Genomic DNA, 25,964 nt, shown 5'->3' on the forward strand with positions numbered 1-25,964 from the left:
CTCTGTCTCTCTCTCCTTCAAAAAGAAAGAAACATTAAAAAAAAAATTTACAAGCAAGAAAAACATAATAAGCAAAACAACTACAATAAAAAAAAAAGCCACAAAACTTTAACATTCAGGTACAGAATTCTTTTGCTAGTTTTCTCAATACACATAGTTGCAGAGAGCATTGGTATCTATACAAAGAGTTATTTTAGTCTGAAATCTGTAGGAACATTCATAATCCTATGATTTATTGGCACATTTCTTGTAAGAGAAGTCTAATGAAGAGCTACAGTCCCCAGTGGGCACTGCTGAACTACTGGTGATAAGGTAAAGAACCATTAAGTAAATCCTTTCCATATGAAACCCCACAGAAGGCATACAAGTGAATGAATATTGGCATGCACTAATCTTTTCTTATAGAGATAAAACCCACTCCCATCCAGGATGAATTTGTGGATTTAATTAAAAATAAACAGTAAAACCAAAGAGCAACTTGACATGCCAGAATAAGCACCTTACCAAGAATGATTTCAATTCAAGAGAGGTTTAACTTGCTTGAAATTATGCACAACTGTTTCTTGAAATTTCTATATGCTAATCATTAGCAGCTCATGTAACACTTAACATTTTACCATTTATCACAGAAGTAACTTCCCATACAAAAGTAAAACCACCTAGAGTGTCTGATTATTATGTGGTATGCCTGAATTTAACAGACCCCTGAAATCACCTGCAACACTGTACCTTTATTATGACTATCGGTGACATGGGTGACGGTAAAGTGTTAGGGTTCTTCCTCAGCTATGGCTCAGAACTGCATCATGGAATTACAGCAGTGTCTCTTAAGGTGTCCGCATGCCCCACATGCATCCCTCTCCAAAATGCCACTAGTGACAAAGTGGGCCCCAATGTCCTGCGTGTACCGCCTTACGGAGCATCCCTACCCCATGCCCACTGTGACCAAGGCAATTAGACCAGGAAGACACTGACTCGTGGCTGGGCCCACCATTCCTCCTCCCTTGGAATTACAAGCAAGGGACTCGTAGTTTACCTTTACTGAAACTAGGTACACATGAACTCAGCTGCGGAAACAGCATTCTCGCCCATATGCATCAAAAGAGAAGGGTGGCAGCGACCTCCATGAGGAAGCAACACGAGAGACCACACGTCACCAGAGAGTAAGCTGACTGCTGTTACTTCTTCATCACTTGAGCTCATGAAGTCCAGCTGTACTCCCTGCACCTGGGTTCCAGAAGATAACCTAGAGCCTCCTAACAAAGTTGCTATGTTTACTATAAAAGTCTGAGTGGGTTTCTCTTGTGTAACCAAATGGGAGAAATAAGGATTTCAAATGTGGTTCTATTACCAAAACACTACGACCCCAAGCTAACTGTGAACTCTCTTATTCAGTAATAAAGAGATACTATGAGGACAGATAAAACTGATCTAAATGCAAAAAAGCCTTACATCCGTTCTCACCCTTCCAACACACCATAGCTACAACCAGGAAATCTGTTCATCATGTTACTTACATGTTTTACTCATCTACTCCTCTGCATGATGTTATTTTCCCAGCTTGGAACGGATCCATTCCTGATTATTATTATATTCATATGTGTAATAGTACTATGCAACTAGATACCGTTTTTTATGTTTTGCTACGTAGATCCCTTCTTTGTCCAAACTCTCTTCCATATATATTTTCCAGCTGTGATCCAAATGTTCCTGACTACTTCCTCACAGATATTCCTTAGAGACCTCAAATCGACATGTTCCCTCCCTCTCTCTTCCTTTCCAACCTACACCCTCTCTCCACTATTATTTAATTTCAGCAAATACACTTCAAATGGCCCAGTTAACTGGCCAAGTCAAAGTCTGGATCTTCTCTTTGATGCTTCCGCTTCTCCCTCTCCCCTCACATCCCATCATTACTAAGTCCTGGCTCATCCACCTCTCAAATATGACCACCAGTCTCCTTCCCTGCTCACTCCCCTGGCTTAGTCCACACCTTTTGCCAGCATCACCCACATCCTGATGAGGACTTCAGTCTTGAGTCTGAGCTCTGCCCCACTCAGTTCATTCCCTGGAAGGGGACCTGATGGCTCTTCCCAGAATCTGAATCTCATCACATCAGACACTGTATGGCTTAACCTCTTCAGTCACCCTGTACTCTCCCAGGACAAAGTCCAAGCATCTTCAAGTGGCCAAGGCTCCACATGAACTCCTTGGCCTCATTTCTTCCCTCTCATGCCTATACTGTGATCCATCCATACTGAGCTTTTGAGCTCTCTAAAAGAGTCATATTCTTCTGTCCCTACTGTCTGAAATACTTTTTGCCCCAGCTTCCCCGGCTGCATCTGACCAACTCTTACTCGTCTTTCAGCTCTCAGCTTCAACTGTTCCTTCCAGAAGCTGTTTCCTCTATTCCAAGGCTAAACATGTGGCTTCCTAAGTGCTTCCACAGCATCCTTGCTTCCCCACTACAGCCACTATCAGGCTACAGCACTGTGTTCCCCTTACATCTGTACTCCCCACTACAAGATCAGCTTTAAGATGGTGTGCCTCTCGTTCACCACAGTATCCCCATCGCCCACCTCAGGACCTAGCATATAGTAAGGCTCAATAATTAGTGGCTGAAAAAATAAGTAATTCCACTTTTACACTCAATGTTAACGTTCAACCTTGGCATTTGAGTTACCCCCATGCCCATGACTTTTGACAGGTGAACCAAGAACAAGAGAGAGCCAAAAGGAAGAGATCTGTGCTATTCTCAGGAGCATAACCTATCCCCTACCAAAGCACATACACAGAGGAAGCAGGTGAAACAGTATAAAGCAATGATGAGGTCCTAAGTTTTCTAGAATTTTAAGATTTCAGGGCTGAAATGGCTTATGTTCATTTACAACTGAGGAAACTGAGGTCCAGGATTTATCAAATAAGATACAATGATTCAGTGGTAGAACAGTTTCCCTCTAAAAACTTTCCATATTAGTGTCCCAAGGGCCACAAAGTAAGATCTGGCGGGCAAAGTATGCTAAAAAGAAGTGAAAAGATAAATGGACCAAGTGTATAAAGCAGAGTAAACTATCAGTTCGACGCAAAGTGGTTCATTTCCTCAAAGACGTTTTTGTTCTTTTCTCCATAACCAACTACCTTAAAAAAACTATATTAGAAAAAGTATGATTTAAGACCTTCATGACTAGCTCAAACTGAGACTGAAAGACACCCAAGATTTTAGATTTTAATTTCAGTTTTTTAAAAAGAAGCAACCAAAATTTCTCCACGTAGCAACAACAAAATAATACCCTACTTGACCCCCTGTTTCAAAATATACCATGCATTAAAACCATGCACTATCACATTTTCTTCAGTGGGTGCATACTCCTTTTACAATGAGAAACAAATTGTTTAAAAAACATACTATGCTATGGATATTATGTGGTAAAGGAAAATTACTCATAGGGTACTATTATAAAGAGAAAACAAGTTACAAAATGACATGTGCACTATTACTTCCAATGGTTTAAAAATGCACTGGAAAATAGAGGAAATACTAAAATACTAACATTGGCTACATTAGATAAACTGACGAAAGTAACTTGCTCAAGCATTGCCGCCAATGAAAAGAAAGAACTGGCACATACACTACAGCTCATGCTTTTCTATCCACGTTTATATAAAAGGGTGTAAACTCTCAGAGGGTCAGAACAATCCCTGCTACTGCTAAGGAAGCCCACCAGGAAAGAAATCAAGGAAGGGAAAATCCACTGAATGTAGCTGGAAATGTCAATTAAAATAAGTAAGAGCCAATGCATAGTTTTTAGAGTGCTATGCTTTTTTCTTTTTTTTTTAAACGATGAAAAATACTCATTTAACTGGCTGTACTGAGTACCATTCAATTCAACAAAAACCTACTGTGCTCCCAAGGACTTTGACAGGCCCAGAGAGATGCTCATTCACATGGACTTTAAAATTGTAGAAGGGGAAAGAGATAAGCACTACAATTACTACAAAATGAGGCAGGCGTGAAATATGCCTACATGATCTTAAACCAAAAGCTAAGGGAACATCTAGGAGGAAGATGAGTGAGTCATTAACTCCTCTTCCAATAGAAAAAGCTCTCTAAATGGAGAACTTGTGTCTTCTGGCATTTTCCCCTCACATGCCATGGGTAAAGACAAACTGGTTATCTACAAGGCATAGCTGGGAAAACATGAAATCCAGATCCAGAAACTCTGACACTATCACACACCTATCTCAGAGATGCTACATGACTTCAAGCAAATCACTTCCTCATGCTGCCACCCAGGGAGCATTTGCTGCAGTGACCACCATTCTCGAAACTTCCAATGACGCTTACAGTGAAGGATGGCAGGGGGTGTTCCTTTTCAGAAAGATAATTTGCAGACTTTAACGCAGAATAAGAATATAGGACCTTCAGTTTTGAAAATCTGCAAACATGCTCTACAAGACAAAGGCATCACAAGGAAAAAGAACTACACAGTATAAAGCAAAATGCAGGATAACTGTTATCCTAACTTTATTAATTGAATATAAGAATGACTTCGCAACCCAGTTCCAACAAGTTTTTGCCAAAGTGAATGTCAGACTATAAAAATGAAATGCTGTTCTTTGTGTTCATTAGAATTTAGCACTTGTCTGATATTGTAAATAAAATTTCAGTCTTTATAATCAAAATCATCGAATAGAAATTAAAGAAAATACAGAACTATTTTAAAACATAAAAATAGGGTGCAAGATCTCACTGATAAACCCTATGGGAAAGAAATAAACCAGAAGATGAATGGTGAGGAAGAAATTAGTTATGGAAATCATGAACATTCACTATAGTATAAATGATTTAGAGCCAAGACAGTTCAGGGTAAAGATGACCATGGAACCTCAATTATGTTACGCTTGAAAAATTAAGGATTAAATCAGAAAACTGAATAAAAATCAGGTAAATGAACAAATGTATTATTTCAAGAGAAAGAAAAAAATAGCCAGATTCAACTAGAGTTAAAATGTAACACACAAAGTGAAAACAATACAGCCTGTTTAGGGAAAGGAAAGTTATGGTCAAATTGGTCAAGTCCAAAAAATTTTTCTAGGGTGCCTGGGTGGCTCAGTCGGTTCAACATCAGACTTCGGCTCAGGTCACGATCTCACGATCCGTGAGTTCGAGCACTGCATTGGGCTCTGTGCTGACCACCCAGAGCCTGGAGTCTGCTTCGGATTCTCCCTCTGTCTTTGCCCCTCCCCCATTCACACTCTATCTCTCAAATAATAAATAAATAATTTTAAAAAATTCTTTTCCAAAGTAATCTGAAGAGGGGCACCTGGGTGGCTCAGTCAATTAGCATCAGACTCTTGATTTTGGCTCAGTTCATGATCTCAAGGTTCATGGGTTCAAGCCCCACGTTGGGCTCCATGCTGTCAGTTCAGGGCCTGCTTGAGATTCTCTGTCTGCTTGGCTGTCTCTCCCCCCCTCTCTCAAAATAAATAAACATTAAAAAAAAAAAAAAGTAATTTGAAGAGCTCCTGCTGGTATCCCTCTCCTGTCTCATTTCCCAATCCATTATCTCTTTGAAAAAATTAGTATTATCATAACAATTATTAGGAAGATAAGAATTTCATTTCATTTCCTGCAACTTAAAACCAAGGGAAAAAGGATTTTTTAAGCGCAAGGAGGTGTGGTAATCCCCACATGCACACAGGGGCACATGCCCTTCTACTTTAATGGAACACAATCTTTTCTCTAGTTAATGAGGAATGCCATAGAGAAAGGAGGCACTCCTAGAAATGGGATCCTCACAACAAACCTCAGTGCTCACTGCATGTTTATAAAATCCTCACCCTGAAGGGAACAAGAAAAATCTAAACCCACACAAATAGACTATTTCAATTTAATTTTATTATGAAAACAACAGGAAATGGCAGCAGGGTACCTGACAAGCTCAATTAGCAGGAGGATCAAACGGGAGTGATGACACGCCATGATGACCTCAGGGGTCAAAGATGCAATTCTCCATCTGGAGCCATTGAGATTTCCACCACAGACACCACCACCACCTGCTGTATGGTATTAGGCGTTATGCTGAGCAGATCGTCAGCTTTTCCCGACCACAGGTATGGCCACAAGGTTTTCTCATCTCACTCGGCATTAGGGCTGCTTCCCCGTGAACAGAGGCCAAAAGTGAATTCTATATAATGGCTCACTCAAAACAGGCATTAAAGGCATGCTAAAGCACTCATTTACCAATCACAGCAACAGTACAACTGTCGTGGCTGTTTTTCTTCTAAGTCACAAGTGATACTGTGCCACCATTCCCCATAACCCGTAAGAAGCGTTCTCATCAACAGCTCTGTTTGTATGCTCTCAGTTAATCGTCTCCTGCTACTGAAATGGTTAATTTGCATACATCTGTTGAACCTCTTCACAAAAGTTCAGTTTTTAAGTTTATTTTTATTTAAGACAGAGACAGGAAGCAAGTAGGGGAGGGGCAGTGAGAGACAGGAAACAGAGGATCCAAAGTGGGCTCTGCACTGACAGCAGTGAGCCAGATGCAGGGCTCAAACTCATGAACCGTGAGATCATGACCTGAGCCGAAGTCAAGAGTTGGATGCCTAACCAAATGAGCCACCCAGGTACCCTAAAAGCTCACCTCCTTTTAAACTTAATAAACTTATTAAACTCCCTCTGAGGGAGGAAATGGTAAACGCTTTTTTAAAATCTTACATACCATGTGCAAGGAGCCTATTTGTGAGAGTTCAGACCCGTAGATACCTGTGTTACCAAGAATCATCACATGAAGCATTGAAGGTTGTACTTTTTATACTCTGTGTAACAGATTCTGTAAGCCAGTGGTTCGCCAAGGAGTGTACAACTCTCACCAGGATGACGGCTGATTAGGCTGGTGTCTTAATGGAGTTTGCACAAGGTGCCCCCACATGCATACACACACACTCATAGCCCACTGTGAGTACACCAAAGACACAAGTCTGGACACCCACGTACGAAATCTTGAGATTTCATATTGGACAGTCAATAGCATAGCCACAACCAATCAGAACTGTCTGTTCTCACATCTACTTTCTAGGCTATAACCATGTTTTCCAGTAAAATTTTTACCATCTGTACCTTTCCCAAGGCCAATTCGCCAAGCTCCCCATGTTGATCTAGTCACTTTTTAAAGCATTTGGTATCTAGATGGGGTATTCTTTTTCATTACAACTTGTCTCCCAAGCTATTTCATTTTCTTCCTCCTGGGTCAGGAGGTATTCCAGAAATGGGGGCATGTAAAATTCATAAGTAACTCAAAACTTACTTGGCTTTCTGAATCCACACACAGTAGTCTGAGATGTAGAGATCATTCAGAATGTAAGCTGGGTCATTTTCCTGAAAAATTTTGTGAACATCCAGTAGACATTTTAAAACTGCACTTTTACCTAAAGGAAATTTTTAAAAAATCAAGTCATTCATAAGAAAAAACATTTGATTATCTTAAACTGAGAAAATCAGATACTGCAAGGTAACATACATATATCAGTTAAGAAACTTAACCATGTTTCTAGAATATTTTTAACACTCCTTTATTGCATAAAATCTTATCAGTACTATAAAGCCCAAAGCTCTTTATTTCCTTCATTAAGAATTATGAGTAGGAGCACCTGCGGGGGAGGGGGGGGGCTCAGCTCAGTTGGTCGAGCATCCAACTTGGGCTCAGGTCATGATCTTACGGTTTATGAGTTCAAGCTCCACATGGGGCTCTGTGCAGACAGTGTAGATCCTGCTTGGGATTCTCTCTCTCCCTCTCTCCTGAAAAGTAGGTGCTCTTTCAGGGTGCATGCTACAAACTGAGAGAGAGGGATTAAGAGCCCCACATCAGGCTCTGTGCTGACAGCTCAGAGCCTGGAGCCTGCTTAGGATTCTGTGTCTCCCTCTCTCTGCCCATCCTCCTCTCAATCTCTGTCTCTCCCCCCGCCCTCTCTCTCTCTGTCTTTTTCTCTCAAAAATAAACAAACATTAAAAAAAAGAATTATGAGTAATTCTTATGCTCTATTTCTATAGCAGATTAACTGTGGTTACCATAAAAACACTATGAAATACAACTAGGTACAAGGAAAGTTCTCCAAACTAAATGAATATTTAAAGGCACCATAGTTTTAATTATAAAATGTTCTTCTAATTCAAGCTTTCAAAACACCATGAAAAATTATATTCTGGTTTTTAAGCCTCTTTATTTCTTATGTCAACATTTTTTGTCAAGGAGTTATCTGGTATTAGCTTAAAATTTTTTCACCTTAAAGAACTGAGGAAAATTGAGGCTGAAAACTAAAATATCACAGCACTCATTCAAAAATAAGCTGACAAAATCTCTTGGAAAAAAGCCTTCAAGTACTAAAGTCTTGTTCAATCTAATTACTTCCTCCTGGTTAGTGAATGAACCTAGTTTTAACGCCACCAAAAGCTTACCAAAGGAACCTTTGACAACTCAACAACAAGTCCCTAGGTGTCCCAACTTCATGACATTCCCTGAAATGTGTAAACTATGAGGCAAATTACTAAATGTATAGTAGCCCCACCTCCTCTGATCAGTAAAATACAGCATTTTCAGTTTAACAGTTCCATTCATATCTTTACAGTCCTGAAACATAAAAATACTGTCTATTGATTTCCTGAAGATATTGGATATGCTTTCATCGACATTTCCCAGTTGACTTTTAGACAGGATAAAAGAATCATGAGCTAGATAATGACATCTCAAGGTGCCAAAATTGCTGCCACTAAAATTTTAACACAATTAACACCAGAAAATACACTTCAAAAGAGCAGGGACTTCTGTTTTATTTAGGGATTAGTCCCCAATACCTAGAACAGAACCTTGGAGCAGCAGACTGTCAATTTCAGTATCTTAAGAATGAGTGAATGAATGAATGACACAGTTCTCACGTGCCTTACACCCTTGCAATTCCTCTCATCCACAGCACCACACACCAGCCCTGAGGATTCTTCCTGGATATGCCCTTGTAGCTGCCCTTTCCCCACAACTCCCTGGGCAATTATCCTCACCTGTACTCTCAACACCTCATGCCTGGATTATAATATCTTCCTCCTCCTCCCTTGCATTCCAGACTGTCCTTCTAGACCTCTGACACACTTTTTTATGCACTGCTTTCCTCAAGTCCCCTCTCTGTACATGCTTTCAAAGTCCTGTGCTCAACTGGCTCCCACACCTGCCATGCCTTTTCTAATCCACTCCAATGAATAACATCTCAGCCTGCCTTCACGGCCTAGCATTAAGACTTCACCCTTCAGGGAGCCTCGGCTCACTTCCTAGTCTTCAGAGCTCTTTACTGAACCCTGCAAAGGAATGTGGAAAAGAAAGAGATGATTCTCCCCACAGCCCCCCTGCTCATTTCACAGAAGCAGAACTTGAGGCTCAAGGTTGATAAGGTATTCACAGGATCCAAATTCTGAACTCATCAGCTTGCAGTGAGCCACCGTGCTACACTACCCATACGTTCGTGGCCCACTCCGTCTACAGCACACTTTTATTACTCAGGAGTTAAATAGTACGTTCAAAGCAGGAGCCGTCACTTATTCAAAAATTTTAACTATGTGGCTTCCTCACGTGCAGATGGGAAGAATGCCAATAAAAACCTCAATGCTCAAGTGGGTAAGAGAAACAAATACTTTGAAGGCCTAAAACTATATTTGGCTAAGTCACGGCCAGAACTGTGATATATCAGAGTGGCCCAGATTAACTATATCAAATGACTCATGTGAATCCCCCCACGGTAGGCCTATTTTCATTACATGCCTATGTAATGCTGTATGCACAGTTTGATGACAGGAGGCACGAAATACAATCAAAACTCACAGAAGTGATGAAACCAAGTTAGCCACATTAACCCAAGAAGAAAAAAAATCGAGAACTAACTAAAGTGTAAGAATGTGTTTTAATGTTTATGTGAGAGAGAGAGAGAGAGAGAGAGAACATGAGGGGGGAAGGGCAGAGAGAGAATCTTAAGCAGGCTCCACTCTAAGTACAGAGCTCCATGCAGGGCTTGATCCCACAAACCAGGAGATCGTGACCTAGGCTGAAATCAAGAGTCAGAGGCTAAAATGACTGAGGCACCCAGGCGCCCCTAAAGTCTAAGGATTTCTCAAACAGTTTTAATTGCCACAGAGAAGAAAATGTCAGGGTAAGCATATGCCAATTTCTTACTTTCTTTCTCTCTCTTTTATGGGGGGCAGGGGTCCAGGGAGAAGGAGTTTACTTTTATAACTACCAACTGAAAGTTTTAAAAAGTTAACCATGTATCTTTACCAAAAACAGACACACACACACCCCGAAATCAGAAACGAAAAAGTATTTACTTTAAATTTACAAAAGCCCTTCTACAGTGTGACACCCCAGAATACTGTCAAGCCGATTAATAGAAAGTGCAGGATTTGGGGGGGGGGGGGGAGGCGGAGACAGCGCCTGGGTGGCTTAGCAGGTTAAGAGACCAACTCTTGATTTTGGCTCAAGTCATGATCTCATGGTTTGGGAGTTGGAGCCCCGCATCAGGCTCTGTGCTGACAGTGCAGAGCCTTATTGAGATTCTCTCTCTACCACCCCTCCCCCGTTTCTTCCCCCCTTGTGTTCTCTCTCTCTGAAAATAAGTAAACTTAAAAAAAAATGCAGGATTTGGAGCAAGACCTCACAGTAAATAATTCAGCAAGTGAAGTAAAATGGGAAAAATGGGAGATGCACTGGCTTGAAGGATGGTGTGAAATGGAGCAGAAAGGAGACATAAAATGGGGTAGATTCAGGGAACAACAAGAAAAGATCATTAGACTGGAGCAGATGGGAAATGGGGAGAGTAGGCAGGTGAGTTGGGAAGAAGAGTGCAACCAGGGATGGGGAGACAGGTGTCCTAAGGATGAGGTGCGCAGGCCTAGACACAGCTGTGCAAGGATAAGAGGCCTGACTCCAAGGATTTTTACTAAGATTTTACTAAGGTCATGTATTTAATGAAAATCCATAGCAACCACTCCCCTAATGAAATTCTATAGCTTCTGTTAGGAGAGATGCCTAAAGTAAGGTTGCCCCCCTGCTAAGGGCCATGGGCAAATTCACATCTTCATTATCACAGAAGAATAATAATACAAGAAATGTCAAAAATAATCTTTTTTTTTTTTCCAACGTTTTTTATTTATTTTTGGGACAGAGAGAGACAGAGCATGAACGGTGGAGGGTCAGAGAGAGGGAGACACAGAATCGGAAACAGGCTCCAGGCTCCGAGCCATCAGCCCAGAGCCTGACGCAGGGCTCGAACTCACGGACCGCGAGATCGTGACCTGGCTGAAGTCGGACGCTTAACCGACTGCGCCACCCAGGCGCCCCAATAATCTTTTTTTTTTTAAAGAGAAGTTACATTGTACCTGCATGTTTTAATCCCTACTTTCTTTAAAAAAAACAAAGGCAAATACACATAGAAAAAAACCCTTAAACATATATACACTTGAATCATATTACAGTTTGTCTCTACATTCACTGAACATATCTAAGTGCCTGTGTGTGCCCACCACTGTTTTACATGTGGGATTACATACAGTTGTTGCTGCTGCTTTAAACTTTCCCGTTTTCAAGCTTCTCCACAATAAACATTTATTTAACAAAAAGTTAGACACACTTGGCCACACAGCCAACCCTTGAAATAGTGGCAAGAATGCTAAAAAGTTTTAATTCATATTTAAATTTTCTTTAAGTTGTAGTTTTGAACCACAGAGAGGCAACATTTAGATCAGGTAATTTTAGAAAATCACATGCAAGGCAGTTTTGAAAAGAAAAGTTGTGCGTTCCCCAAAAGCCGTGTTGTCACTGCAGGTCTCATTCAAAGTATTTTCACGGTAAGCTGTGTGACAAAAAAAGGTAAAAGAGAACTGGGCTACTGGCAGTTGACAATCTAGAACAATAAGCACATTTAAATTATCCTCTCCCCAACAATGTGTATTGTTACCCCAAGGTCATACTTGATCTCTTTTGTTCCCACTAAACCACCACAGACTACAGCCACACAGCCAAGAGATTCAGGAAGCTTGCAGGTTTTTTCTGTCTCTGTTGTATTGACTGCTTTCTCTCAGGTTGTCAACCACTTATCTAACAGATATCAGCAAAGAAAAAAACTGGCCTTGCTCCAAGCTGTGACAGGACCAGTGGCCAGAAGCCTTTGGGGACTCAAAGTACCTGGCTCCTGAGGGGCTTCACCCAGTTGTGGGCTCATCACAGAGCATACAGGTATAAAAAAACTTCTCAGGCCTCAGTCTGAGAACATTTTTTCTGCTGAACGGGACTGGAGAAAATTGACCATTTTCAGCTAGTTCGCTGCCTGGTCCAAAGCAGGAAAAAAAAAGAAGGTGCTTTGCACAGTAACCACAGTAACTACTGTCACTACAGCAATGCCCTAACAGGCCTCTCCAAGATGTTGTATCTCCAGAGAGTTAGGGATTCTCCAGATAGATGTGGTCTTTCCTTAAGCCAACAGTAACCATGGAAGAAAGGCTTCTGGGACCAAGATCTCTTGTTCATTTGTGAAGGCAGTTTAAAATCAGTATCTTGGTATTATAAATGACAAGGGCCATGAACGTTTTACCTCAGGAAAAATGCACAATAGCAACAAAGAGAAACATAAAGAAAACAGGGATGCCAGTCAACAAGCAGGTGGGCAGTGAACAGTATTTAACACATTCTCTGGCTACTCATTCTCCAGCTTTCCTTTAAACAGTAGGTAAACTAAGAGCAGTGTTTTCCTGTTCTGACATATGTGGCATTTCAGGTTTATAGATCTTAAAAGAGAAACAAGACTAAGCTATTCTAAACTAGAAGACACTGGCTACTTGAAATCTCCCTATTAATAGATCAGGTTTGGCAATAATGTCTTACCGACAGACCAGCTCATGGTTGTAAGCACTTAAAAGACAGGGCTCCCATCACTAAGAGATTATCAGAATAGTGGATTTTTTTTTTTTTTTTTTTTTTTTTTTTTTTTGCTGGCTAAAAGTCAGCAAAAGAAAAAACTATCAATTGCTAACTCTATATAGTAAGACCTAAATTTCTTTTCAACTACTGATACATTACAGCTACTATATGGCTGTTGTTTTCTGAGTATCTAGTTCTACCCTTTAGAGTTTTGAGCTACACAAGACAAGAGGCCAATCAGAGTAAAGGAAAAAGAGGTAGTTACTGGGAATACTTGAAGGGAAACACTGCTTGGTATTTATTTATAAAATCATCTCAAAATAAAAGCCAACAATGCTATCATCTTAAAATGCACAACTGAGTAGATATCAGTTAGATTGCTGGGATTTTGATGAGACCACATTATCAGGAGGGATAACTTATGAATTACTTCTAACATTAATTTTCATAGATTATTAACCATAAAAAGGGATGATAGGGTAATGGTGTCAAATTAATCAAAATTAAGAGAATCAAAGTGTGGTAATTTGCTTCAATACCAGGCCCTGTTAGGAAGTAGCTTAAAGTCAAGTCCCTAACAATTAACACAAACATACATTAAATTCAGCTTTAAGAAAGCTTTTCAATCCATTTTATCGGGGTTTTTTTTTTTTATTCTCAAATTCCGCATATAGCTATTTAGGCTCTTGCATTTGGGAGTTGTAGTAAGAAACACGTATGAAGCAATAAGAGTTACTATTTTGAGCACAATTTATAATCCTGTGCCAGTTTTTTAAACATTGTTAGTTCTTAGAATTACATGTATTGTTATTATAGCTACAAACAAAATTGACACAAAGCAAACAAACACTTTGTAGATACTTCTTTTGCCTGGGGAAAACAACCCCAAGTGCGACCCCAATTCACCATCAAGTCTCAAATCAGGCAGTACCTCTTCTAGGAAGAGGATTCCAACACTCCCTCAGGTTGGTGCCAGATGGCTGGCACATCTAATATGGGAGTTAGTAGCTACCTACCTGCTCTACACCGAGTACTTTCCACACATTACATCATTTAACCCTTCCAATTAGGTACTTCCTTCCTCACTTCATAAAGAAAAGTGAGGCTCAAGGACATGGAGCTGGCCAAGATGACAGTTAGGAAGCAACTGTAGGATTTGAAAGTAAGGCAGGAGTTGAAAATAAGTACTTCTGCCTCCCAGCCACCATATGCAATAAATACCGTGTCAGTATTTATCACCTGGTGTGGTGAACTCCTGGACAGCAAAAGAAACATGGCACCTCCTCACCTTTCTTCCCTGGGCTAGCACAGTGTCTGACAAACTGCAGGAGTCTGTTCAATAAGGCTAGTTGTTAATGTGGTCTGGAGTACATAAAGCCCAAGTTTAGAAACATCTGGCCAAACTGCTCAGTTAGTGTCTAGTTGTCAAACCTGTATGTGATCTATGGATTTATGTCATTAAGTCACAACAAATGTGAGATACACAGTTTATCTGTGCCTTCCCTTATTACGTCTATTCCCTGACAAGAAAGAACGCAGCTGTGCCAACTTCCTCGTATCACTGTACCATCAAAAGTTCAAGTAATAGATTTAACCCAAGGCTGCCTTTTGCCTTTTCTGCTCTAACAATTCCTACAAGGTTTGCTGGTTTGAAAGGACAGCCTTGACATTAACTCCATTTTCCTTCAAGTCACCTGTCAAAGTAGTGGTTGCTTCAGTCTAGAAATACATAGCAGGATGTCATCAAAATTGCATAATGGAGGCATGACTAATTTCTAATTTCTTCTGAAATTAAGAACTGGGCATCCAAATTTAAGATAGAACATTAAAAAAAAAAACCTTTCTACAAAGATAGAAAAGGTTAAAAAGCTGAAGATTCGTGGAAAAAAGCTCTGGGAACAGTTGCTTTTATTATTTTTTTTTTAATTTTTTTTTAACGTTTATTTATTTTTGAGACAGAGAGAGACAGAGCATGAACGGGGGAGGGGCAGAGAGAGAGGGAGACACAGAATTGGAAGCAGGCTCCAGGCTCTGAGCCATCACCCCAGAGCCCGACGCAGGGCTCGAACTCACTGACCGCGAGATCGTGACCTGAGCTGAAGTCGGACGCTTAACTGACTGAGCCACCCAGGCGCCCCTGGAAACAGTTGCTTTTAAATCTAAACCTTTAAAAAAAATAAGAAGAATCTAAAATTTTGTAATTCTGTGGGCAAAACGTCAACTGTTGCACCTTATGAGTACAGCATGTATCTCAATGCCTGTTAGTTCAATTTCAAATAAATTTTTATTGTTGACTATTCACACTATGAGACTTTATTTTTCCAATAGATACTACCTAATAGTCACAGTTCTGACTCATTCTATGGATTTAATTTAGTTTAGAACTGGGAAAGCTAAAACTGTGCATAAAGTCAAAAAGAACATATAGGACGAAAGACAAGTGGATTCCGCAAATGGCTCATAGGAAGAAAAAACAAACCCAGCCTGAAAAGCCTTCTAAGTCCCTTCTGGGGATATGACCTAGGGAGGAGTACCTCAAGAGAGGAATTCCCAAACCTCAGGAAGACAGCAATGTGCTACAGTGACAGCATGCTTACTGCTAAATGAGGTGCACGCTGGTAGAACTGAGTTACACTTCTTTACATTTTAATCAAGTATAACAAATATAATTTAGTAAAAATGGCTAGGTATCTGTATCTACATGTAAGTTTAATGCACATTAAAAGGTTACATAGAGCTTTGATAATGAAATTTAGATCTTAGAATTCTGGTCCCAAGCTATAAAAGGCTAAAGAAAGATCACTAAAAAGCTACACATAGGGACACCTAGGTGGCTTAGTCGGTTAAGTGTCCCACTCTTGGCTTCAGCTGAGGTCAAGATCTCTCTCATGCACTGGCAGCTTGGAGCCTGCTTGGGATCCTCTCTCTATAGCTCTCTGCCCCTCCCCCAATTGCGCTGTCTCTGTCCCTCTCAAATAGAAATAAACTTAAAAAAAAAAAAAAAAGCTACACATAAATAATCTTTGTGCAGTCCTAGCTAATTTCCCTCTGATGTAAAAATGATGTAACAATTTCACCTGTTCCGTGTGGAACAGTTATGCAGACCCCGGTCTGCTTGCTCCTGGTGTCATTTCTTAGTTGTTTGGTACTTAATCTGAATCTGTTTCCACATGTGTCAACAGAGGGGGACATTCTTGAGAACTGCTAAGGGAAGGAAATGAGACAATGACCGTGTGAATACTTTACAGATGACAAGGGAAGGAAGACAACAGGTCATTCAGGATCAAGTGCCCCAGGACTCCCTTCCCTTGCATCTACTCCGCTACCTATGAAGCATCTGCCCCACGTCCTTCCTTCTCCACACCAGAGCCAGCACTCCAGTTCGGACCGTATTCCCTGCCCCTAAACTACTTGGCTTCAGGAAAGAACAGTATTCTCCTCTCTCGTCTGTGCTGCTCACCTCACCCCCTTCTATGACTCTATCCTCTGTGTGACTGCTGGATGAACCTGACTTTATGAGCCCGTCAAAGACCAACACCACACTCTCCACGGTCCCTTGGTGAGTAAGACCCAGTCTCCTCAGCAAGCCACCGCAGACCCTCCACACTCCTGGCAGCACACCGTTTGTATCCTTTTCCCACAATTCCCCTTCACATCCCAAACCTCCAGACAAACTAGAGTGCTGGCCATTTCTTGCACGTAACTTATCTTCCTCTCCCTGCTTTTCTCTATCTTCTATTTTCTCAGGGAATACCTGTCGTCACACTTCTTTTCTAAATTCTACACATTCTTTAAGTAATAACTACCTAAGCCTCCCTCATTAGGCCTGTGCCGTTTGCTTCTTCCTTATCAAGCCCTCCCCTCACTTCTACTCAAAAGCACCCACCCTATGGGGGTCACAGGGAGGTGTGGTACTAGAATCCTGTGACCCATCCCCTTCATCCTGATGAGGCTCTGGCTCTCAAGAGTAACACAAAGTAAGTGGAAAGACAGGTAAGGGATCTGCCTTTTTTGTTTTTGTTTTTGTTTTTTAAGGTTTCTGGGCATAGCTATTTAGGTAATGAAGATTATCTCCCACATCCTTCTCCAATCTACTCCTGGAACCCACAGGGATGAGACTCAGCTTCAAGCTGGGACTGAAAGAGCAGAGATCTGGCACAAGCCCTCAACACAGCTGGAAACTGGCAGATGCAGGAGGGTGTGAGAAAAACAGCCTGGCACCTGGAATGCCTGGGAGTCCAAATGAAAAACCTGGGACCCACACAGGCTGACTTGGGCACTGAGACATGCTATGGCTCTTAGAGTATTATTGACAACCTCTACTTCATTGCTAACACTTAGACTTTTGAAAAATTTTATCTTAAAGATCACTGCTTTCCAATTCTTTTTTTCAAGTCCCCAAATTGGTAATGTTACCTTTCCACATGGCAACAACAGGCTACAAATGGAGCATGTATGTCCCAGGCTCACACAGGCGTCATTACTCCAGACTGTCTTAAGTTCCACCATTGTCATTCACTTACCTGTCTGGACAAGTAGGCATCTCAATTCGCTTCTCCTAGTGTTGAGGGCCTTACTCTCATGGGAACAAGCAAGATCAGCTACTTCTCACCCTCTGGGGAGGACAAGAAAAAGCTGAAATGATTGCCTTCAACACTGGCCACTGTTTAGGATGGAAGACAGCCAAAGACTTCCGCTCACTCAGAAAGGCTCTCCTCCAACTGTGTATGTATGTATATCTAGAGCAAGGGTAGGCACATTTTTTCTGTAAAGAGCCGAAGAGTAAATATTTTGGCTCAGCAGGTCACATAATATGCTTCAACTGCTCAACAATGCCATTATATCCCAAAAGTAGCCATAAACAATATAAAGTGAATGAGCACGAACGTATTCCAATAAAGCTTTATTTATGAGCACTAAAATCTGAATTCCATATAATTTACGTGTGTCATGAAACACTATTTTGATTTTGTGTTCAACATCTAAAGATGTAAAAAGCATTTTCGGCTCATAGGTCATATACAGTACGGATTTGGATTTGGCCTGTGAGTTCATTTAAGGTATCTTCCTAGTGGATTTTCTCTTTTGTATCTTGTAAATCCTTGTATTTTGTATCTTACCTTTGTCTTATCATTCCTATTACATAACAAACTCCTTAAAAGCTAAGGCCAAGTGATATATATTCCTATAACTCTTAGCTGATTCTGTTATGATGCCTTGCACAGAGAAGGGGTTTGATTTATTTATGTTGCATAAATGTCTCCTGCTCGTTATTTTTCAGTATTAATTCCTATTTAAAGAACTCTAAATTGCAAGAATACAAATCTTCCATGTTTTACAGACAACATGTGAAGTACTTTTCAACTAACCTCATCTAGGCCTGTAGCTATTACTGTGCAATAGGACCTTGATTCATTAGGATCAAATAAAATGTTTCTTCTTTGTTCTCCCAAATTTGTCTTTAAATATATACAATTTTCTGCCTTTGTCCTCTTAAAGAAATTAAAGTTACCTCCTTAAAAATTCAGATCAATATCTACCCTATGACCCAGCAATAGCACTGCTAAGAATTTACCCAAGGGATACAGGAGTGCTGATGCGTAGGGGCACTTGTACCCCAATGTTTACAGCAGCACTTTCAACAATAGCCAAATTATGGAAAGAGCCTAAATGTCCATCCACTGATGAATGGATAAAGAAGTTGTGGTTTATATATACAACGGAATATTACTTGGCAATGAGAAAGAATGAAATACGGCCTTCTGTAGCAATGTGGATGGAACTGGAGAGTGTTATGCTAAGTGAAATAAGTCATACAAAGACAGATGCCATACGTTTTCACTCTTATGTGGATCCTGAGAAACTTAACAGAAGATCATGGGGGAGGGGAAGGGGAAAAAGAGTTAGAGAGGGAGGGAGCCAAACCATAAGAAACTCTTAAAAACTGAGAATAAACTGAGGGTTGATGGCGGGGTGGGAGGGAGGAGAAAGTGGATGATGGGCATTGAGGAGGGCACCTGTTGGGAGGAGAACTGGGTGTTGTATGGAAACCAATTTGACAATAAAGTCATATTAAAAAAAAATTCAGATCAATAAAAAAATCTCAAAACTGACTTATTTTATTATATTTTACTTTAGAGACAGAGAGAGACCATGAGTGGGGGAGAGGCATAGTGGGGAGAGAGAGAATCTCAACCAGTCTCCGTGCTCAGCACGAAGCCCGACATAGGGATCGATCCCATAACGCTGGTATCATGACCTGAACCAAAATCAGGACACTCATCGCTTCTCGGCCTTTTGGCTAAGATCAAGTGCAAAATCAGGACACTCAACCAACTGAGCCACCCAGGCATCCCTCAAAATTGACTTTAGATTTATTTTAAAAAGGCACTAATTATAGAAAAAAATTTTAAGCCATAATATCAAACCATGTAACTAACCTAGTTCTTGACACTGTTGAGCTCTAAAACTGCAGAAATAAACAAAACTTACCTTAAATAGTATAGGAAATATAATGCAAATTTCAATTGACTAGATATGAGTAATATTTAAGAGATAGCTGATTGTGAGCTATAGTTACCAGCAAGCATTACTATATAAATCAAATTTCCAAAGAACCCTGACACAAAGATTTCAAGTGATTTTTTTTTTTGTAGCAGAATCACTATAAACTCTTAATCATCTATGGCAATTAAAAGGCAAATTATCTTTGTAAACCATACAGGAAATGCTGCCCTCTACAGAGTATTTTATAAGAACAAAGAATGTTTTATATAAATGTAACCCATAAATTACCATGAGAGCAACTTTTTAAAATTCTAGTGATACCAATACTTAATGAGTGACAGGATTATTAGAGGAAAAAGGAATCCGATGGAGATGACTGGAATTTTATTTTCTTCACCTTAATGTTTATGCACACATACAATATCCTTCTATATAGGAGCATGTGTATAAACCCACAAATACTCCAAGGACAAACAGTAAGGATAAACAGAAAGAATGTGCCAATTTAAGAGACTGGGAACACAGATTTCAGCTCTGAGGAAGAGAGGAAAAGGAATCTGCTTTGCCACATGGCAGGACAAGCCAAGGAGAGAAAGGGGACAAGGACTGGCTGAGTCGTGACCGCACAGCAGAGCCCTGTCCTCCCTCTCACACACTCGGGCTGCAGGGCCTGTGCCCTAGGGCTCTGAGGCCCTCCTTCTTTGCCATGGAAGTGGACAGCACAAACAGGCACAGATGGTACTTCAATATTTTATTCGAGTTCCATGCTATGTAAATTTCCTGAAAGCTCTAGGACTGTTCCACTCTTAGAAACATTTTAACTGCAGTGGGGAACTGGCTAGAAAATGAAAAGTTCAACAACAACTCAAGAGAGAAAGAAAACAGAAAGTTAAGTTCCTCCTGGATAGGGAGCAGGGGAATTAGGTGATAACCACGAAGAACTAGAGAAATCCATCCTGGTGAGCCAGTTAACTCATCCAGGAAAGGGAACTATTTCGCAGGCTATAGGTCAACTCTCAGATATCAACTCGGAATTGTCACTGAGGAAACGCTATTCTATACACTTGATGCTGTTCACTCACAGCATTTAGAACACTCCCCTCCATCCCGCTATGTCTAAGTACCACTCACCCTTCAAGTCCCAATTCAAATCTCATGCCTTAAGTGAATCTTTCTCTGATTCCTAGTGAAACGTCACCTCTCCTTTTTTGAACTATTTCGTCTGTGCCTCACATAACATACTTACCACCATCTACTATGTATTGTGGTTGTGATGGACTTCTTAGCTCCCTGATGAGTGCATACACTCCCCAAATACAGTACACGGTTCTAATTCATCTTTCTGCAGCTCTTTATATTTACAGGTTACTCTACTCTACACATAATAAATTGCATTTTAGTGGGTACTGACAAAGTAACTGTTGAATGAATAAATTAATAGATGAACTCATCAACCAATTAACAAGTGCTTTAAAATGACAGGAGGGGCGCCTGGGTGGCTCAGTTGGTTAAGCGGCCGACTTCGGCTCAGGTCATGATCTCGCGGTCTGTGAGTTCGAGCCCTGCGTCAGGCTCTGTGCTGACAGCTCAGAGCCTGGAGCCTGCTTCAGATTCTGTGTCTCCCTCTCTCTGACCCTCCCCCGTTCATGCTCTGTCTCTCTCTGTCTCAAAAATAAATAAACGTTAAAAAAAAAAATTAAAAAAAAATGACAGGAAAATGGAGTAAGAACTGAGAATCAAAAGTCAAATAAGGTAGAGGCTCCCTTCTTCGGGAGGTTACATGTCTTAAATGACAACTTAAAGGCAAGTCTGTTTCCCTGGCTTTATTATTTTCACCTAATGTATTTCTCCTCTGAACTACTTATTACAAATGCAATTTTTTAAAAACCTGATAGTTGTATAATTCCACGCCCCCCCCCATGAGAATCTTAAGCTCCCTGAGTTCATGACTTGCATGTCCCCTGTTCACAAGCATACCTCCAGACTCAGCTGAGCACCCTGACACGGCGAAGGCTCAACAAATAGTTGAATAACTTGCAAATTAGCTTTACATCAGGTATTCAAGGAGTGACATTAGAAGGTCTAACAATTCTTTAAAATGTCCGTAACACAGGTGCCTGAGTGGCTCAGTTGGTTGAATGTCCAACTCTTGATTTTGGCTCAGGCAATGATCCCAGGGTCGTGGGATCGAGCCACCTGTCAGACTCTGTGCTGAGCAGGGAGTCTGCTTAAAATTCGTTCTCTCTCTCCCCCTGCCCCTCTCTCCCACTCACACTCTCTTGCTCTCCCTTTCAAAATAAAAAAGTAATAAAATAAAATTTTCGTAATACAGAACTCATAAAAATTAAATACAGATAAATGTCAACATGGGAAAATCCTTGTGATTTCATCTTTTAGTTTTCAAGTTGGGGGTAACTGTTACAACTCAATAAAAAGAAGACTTTGGGCTAAAGAGAATTCAAATGCTAAAAACTCATTTATCTTCAAGGTTGCATCAGAACTCGGATTCACACAATATACTTGTCATACCCCAATTTCTTGGACAATTGCTTTCCTTAAAGAAAAAGAATAGCCCCAAGCCCCGTGCTATGGTTCTTCTTATCTTTCACATAGAATGTACTATTATATCTATTTACAGAAGGGCTAAGTAAGGCAGTCATTTCTGAAAAAATGATGATTAAGCCCGACAATGACTCATACATAGGCCTATTGATTATATGAAGCAAAATCAGCTTTTGGGTGGCAACAATAACTAATCTCCTGAAGGCTGTTTCTTGGGTTATAGCCTGACATGTGGCTACGAGTCCTCAGAAGTCAAACATTTATAGAAAGGTAGGTTTCTGATAGTCTTAAAAACAAAACAGAACCAGGGCACCTGGCTGGCTCAGTTGGTAGAGCATGCAACTGTTGATCTCTGGCCTGTGAGTTCAAATCCCACGCTGGGTGGAAAGATTACTTAAAAATAAAATCTTTTGGGGCATCTGGGTGGCTCAGTCAGTTAAGCATCCAACTCTTGATTTGGGCTCAGGTCATGATCTCACTGTCCTGAGAGAGCCCGGCGTTGGGCTCCACCCTGAGCATGGAGCCGGCTTAAGGTACTCTCTCCCTCTCTCTCTGTCCCTCCCCTGCTTGCATATGTGCACTCTTTCAAAAAAAAAAAAAAAAATTTTTTTTTTAAATAAAGTCTTTAAAAAACAAAAAAACCCACAGAACCAAAAAAGATTATTTCACACATATGTTTTCATTAGCCAAAAAAAATATGTATACAACTGTCTGATCAAGAATTACAATGTTTTCCATAAAATGGTGAATAAATTTAAGCACAGTAGTTAAGAACCCACACTTAAAAAACAAAAACAAAAATCTTTTATAAAGGAAAATCACATGCAAATGGAGACTACAGGATAGTGAACTACATCACTCAACTTTAAGCAGCTACCAACTGAGGGCCAACCTTGTTTCACCTGCACCTGGCCCACTTTCCCCCAACCCCTTGTGGATTATTCTGAAGCAAATCCCAGGCTTCATACCATTTCATTTATAATTATTTCAACACATCAAAAGCCATAGACTTTGAGGCAGATAGACCCGGTGTCAAGTCTAGGCTCTACCAACTAATAGCTGTGTGACCCTGGGCAAGTGACTGAACTTCTCTGAGCTTGTCTTCTATCTGCAAAATGGACGAAATGAGATAAGGTACCTGAAGAATGAAGCCTAGCACTGGCCCACAGAAAATAGTTAATATGGCAGCTGCGGTTTTTATTACTATACGAGCATAGAAAGGCAGGACTCTTTCTGACTCATTTCCAATGAGCCCCACAAAGGACAAAACAAATAGCAAGTATTCCCATATTTTAAAAAGAGATACTAACCTCTCTATGCTAAAGTTACAGAGGGACGAACAAAAACTGGTGATTTATGACCCCCCTCAGCCCAACAGTGACCTCCAGGAGTTTAAGGAAAACAAGTCCAGAAAATCTCTTTGGATAAAACTGCAGTGTTATGGGGTTTCAACCACTCTCCATGGCGGAGGGGAGGAACTACCTTCTGGTCACCATAAACCAAGAGAAAGGGAATTTTAAGAGAGTCCCCTAGAGAGTGTAACCTATCACCCTTAGAAATTGTGGGGTACAAAGACTGGTGACTGACTCATACCTGATAAAAGCCCACCAGCGAGAAGCAGGAAGGAGCAGCCTGTGGTAGCTGTGTGGAACCTTGCTCTGGAACAGCAAAGAGGACCCCCACCCCTTCCACCCCCAGTGCTGGCTTCCCAACCTGAGGCAGGCCGGGGATGGGGAAGGGAAGATTTACTTTTTTAATCAAGTTCAAAGAGGACGTTTTAGGTACTTAAAAGAGATTCTTGTAATTTAAAGTGACATAAAAATTTAAAGAATACCTATTATATAAGATAGGTGTGTATGTGATATGATATTTATAGGTTATATATTCCATCCAGAAACAATAAAAGAACAGACAGAATGAGTTCAAAGGGGGAACTGAGAGAAAAAACTAAGCTGTTTCCCATGGTGTTCAGCATCTTCCATATAATAGTTACATTATATGTTCAAAAGCCCAGCAAGAGCAGAGAAGATGATGAGCGCCATCATACAGATTAATGAAATGTAGATATTAGCACAAATAATAAATAGTAACAAGTATATAATCAACTTAAACCATACCACTTCTAAACAGAATAAAATTTCAAGGCATATTAGAAAAGCTGTTCTCTTTTCATCTCTTTTTTCATTTAATTCTGGTGAGTAACAGCAGCCAAGCAATGCTTCCATCAAGGATTCGACCTACTTAATCCTAAAGAATGAAACAGGGAGGAGGAAGTAAAAGTTGCTTAAAACAGGACAGAAACAAAAAGGGGGGATGATCATGTGGCCCAAAGGGTACTGATCCAGGGAAAGAAACTCCATGCGCAAGGTCCTGCGTTAAGCGCTAAAACAATACTTAAAAGGACAACATAGGTTTTCTGCCCTTAAAGGAATTTGGATTAGACATACAGCAACAGCAAGAGAGCAGCGTACACAGTCTTTCAGAGGTGGGGAAGGGGTAAGAGAAAGAACACAAACTTGAAAACAGCCAAAGGCCCAGTAAAGAATCCCTTGGAAGGCTACTATGAAGTCACTCAAGGCAAATTCATGATTCAGATCTTACAAAAACAAAATAAAAATTCAGATTGTAGTCATTCCATTATAATGAAACTTTCTGTAGATTCTGAAGCCTTGCTACATTGGTTTTGAAAGCTCATTCCAGTTAAGATCAATATTTCTTTGGGGGAGAGTTATTTGGAGAGTTATTCATTACTTTCAAACTATGGAGGCACTCAACAGACCTTTCTAATAAAAAGTGTGATTGCATTTTGAATTATAAGTAGACACAAATTCATTTTTGGAAAACATTCAATGCCACAGAAGAGCTATCCCCATTGAAATCACGGGGTATCCAAACACACAAGACTCTTCAATGGCAATAATGGCGTCCCTGTGCCATCCACCTGGATAAACACAGGTTACAACCCTCATCCGGAGCTTGTGTTCCCCATAGCTTATGGTGGGAATTCTAGACAACCCAGCTCTGTCTCAGAACTAACTAACTAACCACAACCCAAATCAGCCACAGAACATGTTGTGTACAGTTTATAGAGGCTTCCCACTCATTTTCAGCAGACAGACCTCAAGAGTGTTACCTAAGGTTTCTGTTGCTATCAAGACACAGCTGATAAGACTATTTCTTGTCAGATGGATAAAGATGTAAAGTTAAGTCTAAATTTCACTTCTCACCTACTAAAACTATTAGAGTAATCGATTACCATGTAAGTCGACACAAGCAAATTTATTTCTGGTTATGCAATCACAGAACTGATTACTTTTCAAATAAAAATTCAGAGAACTAGATTACTCCCCAGAATAAAGAGTAGCAACTATGTGCCTGAGGGCACGCCCACACACACACATGGGGTTTTTTGCCAGTTTTCCATCTGGAAACCATGATGTAACAGGATAATCGCAAATTTACTCTCATTGTTTAAATCTATGAATAACGCACAGATCATCTAATACAAACAAGAAATTAATTGTGACATGTAACTCAAGTTCAAGTCACTTATAGTAGGTTGATCTTTCAAGGTAATTTTTTACAATTCAAGAAACCTCTTAAAAGTCAAGAAGAGGGGTGCCTGGGTGGCTCAGCTGGTTAAGCATCTGACTTTGGCTCAAGTCGTGTTCTCACCGTTTGTGAGTCTGAGCCCCACGTCGGGCTCTGTGCTGACAGCTCAGGGCCTGGAGCCTGCTTTGGATTCTGTGTCTCCCTCTCTTTCTACCCTCCCCGCTCTCACCCTGTCTCTGTCTCTCAAAAATAAATTAATAAACGTCTAAAAAAAAAAAGGGCAAGAAGAAATAACATAAAAAACAAAGCAGCTTCTTTTCTACCTATGAGTTAAGAAAGACTGATTTTTTTCAAAGGTAGTAGCTCTGCAATTTTACAAGCAACAAT

At 40.5% G+C, this 25,964-nt stretch overlaps 2 protein-coding genes across 3 annotated transcripts in view; one reads left to right on the forward strand and one right to left on the reverse strand.

Moving 5' to 3' along the window:
- The window catches only part of PPP4R2 (protein phosphatase 4 regulatory subunit 2), a 411,406-nt gene that overhangs the window by 148,895 nt on the left and 236,547 nt on the right, over positions 1 to 25,964 (forward strand). The gene's annotated exons all lie outside the window — the stretch shown is intronic.
- Positions 1 to 25,964, reverse strand: part of SHQ1 (SHQ1, H/ACA ribonucleoprotein assembly factor) — a 110,898-nt gene that overhangs the window by 44,883 nt on the left and 40,051 nt on the right. For both annotated transcript variants that reach the window (XM_049640883.1, XM_049640884.1), the window contains exon 10: positions 7,314 to 7,434. In XM_049640883.1, coding sequence (XP_049496840.1) covers positions 7,314 to 7,434 — 121 coding nt within the window. The remainder of the gene's footprint in view (positions 1 to 7,313; positions 7,435 to 25,964) is intronic.

The sequence above is a fragment of the Panthera uncia genome, chromosome A2 (genome assembly GCF_023721935.1).
Source record: "Panthera uncia isolate 11264 chromosome A2, Puncia_PCG_1.0, whole genome shotgun sequence".
NCBI lineage: Eukaryota > Metazoa > Chordata > Mammalia > Carnivora > Felidae > Panthera > Panthera uncia.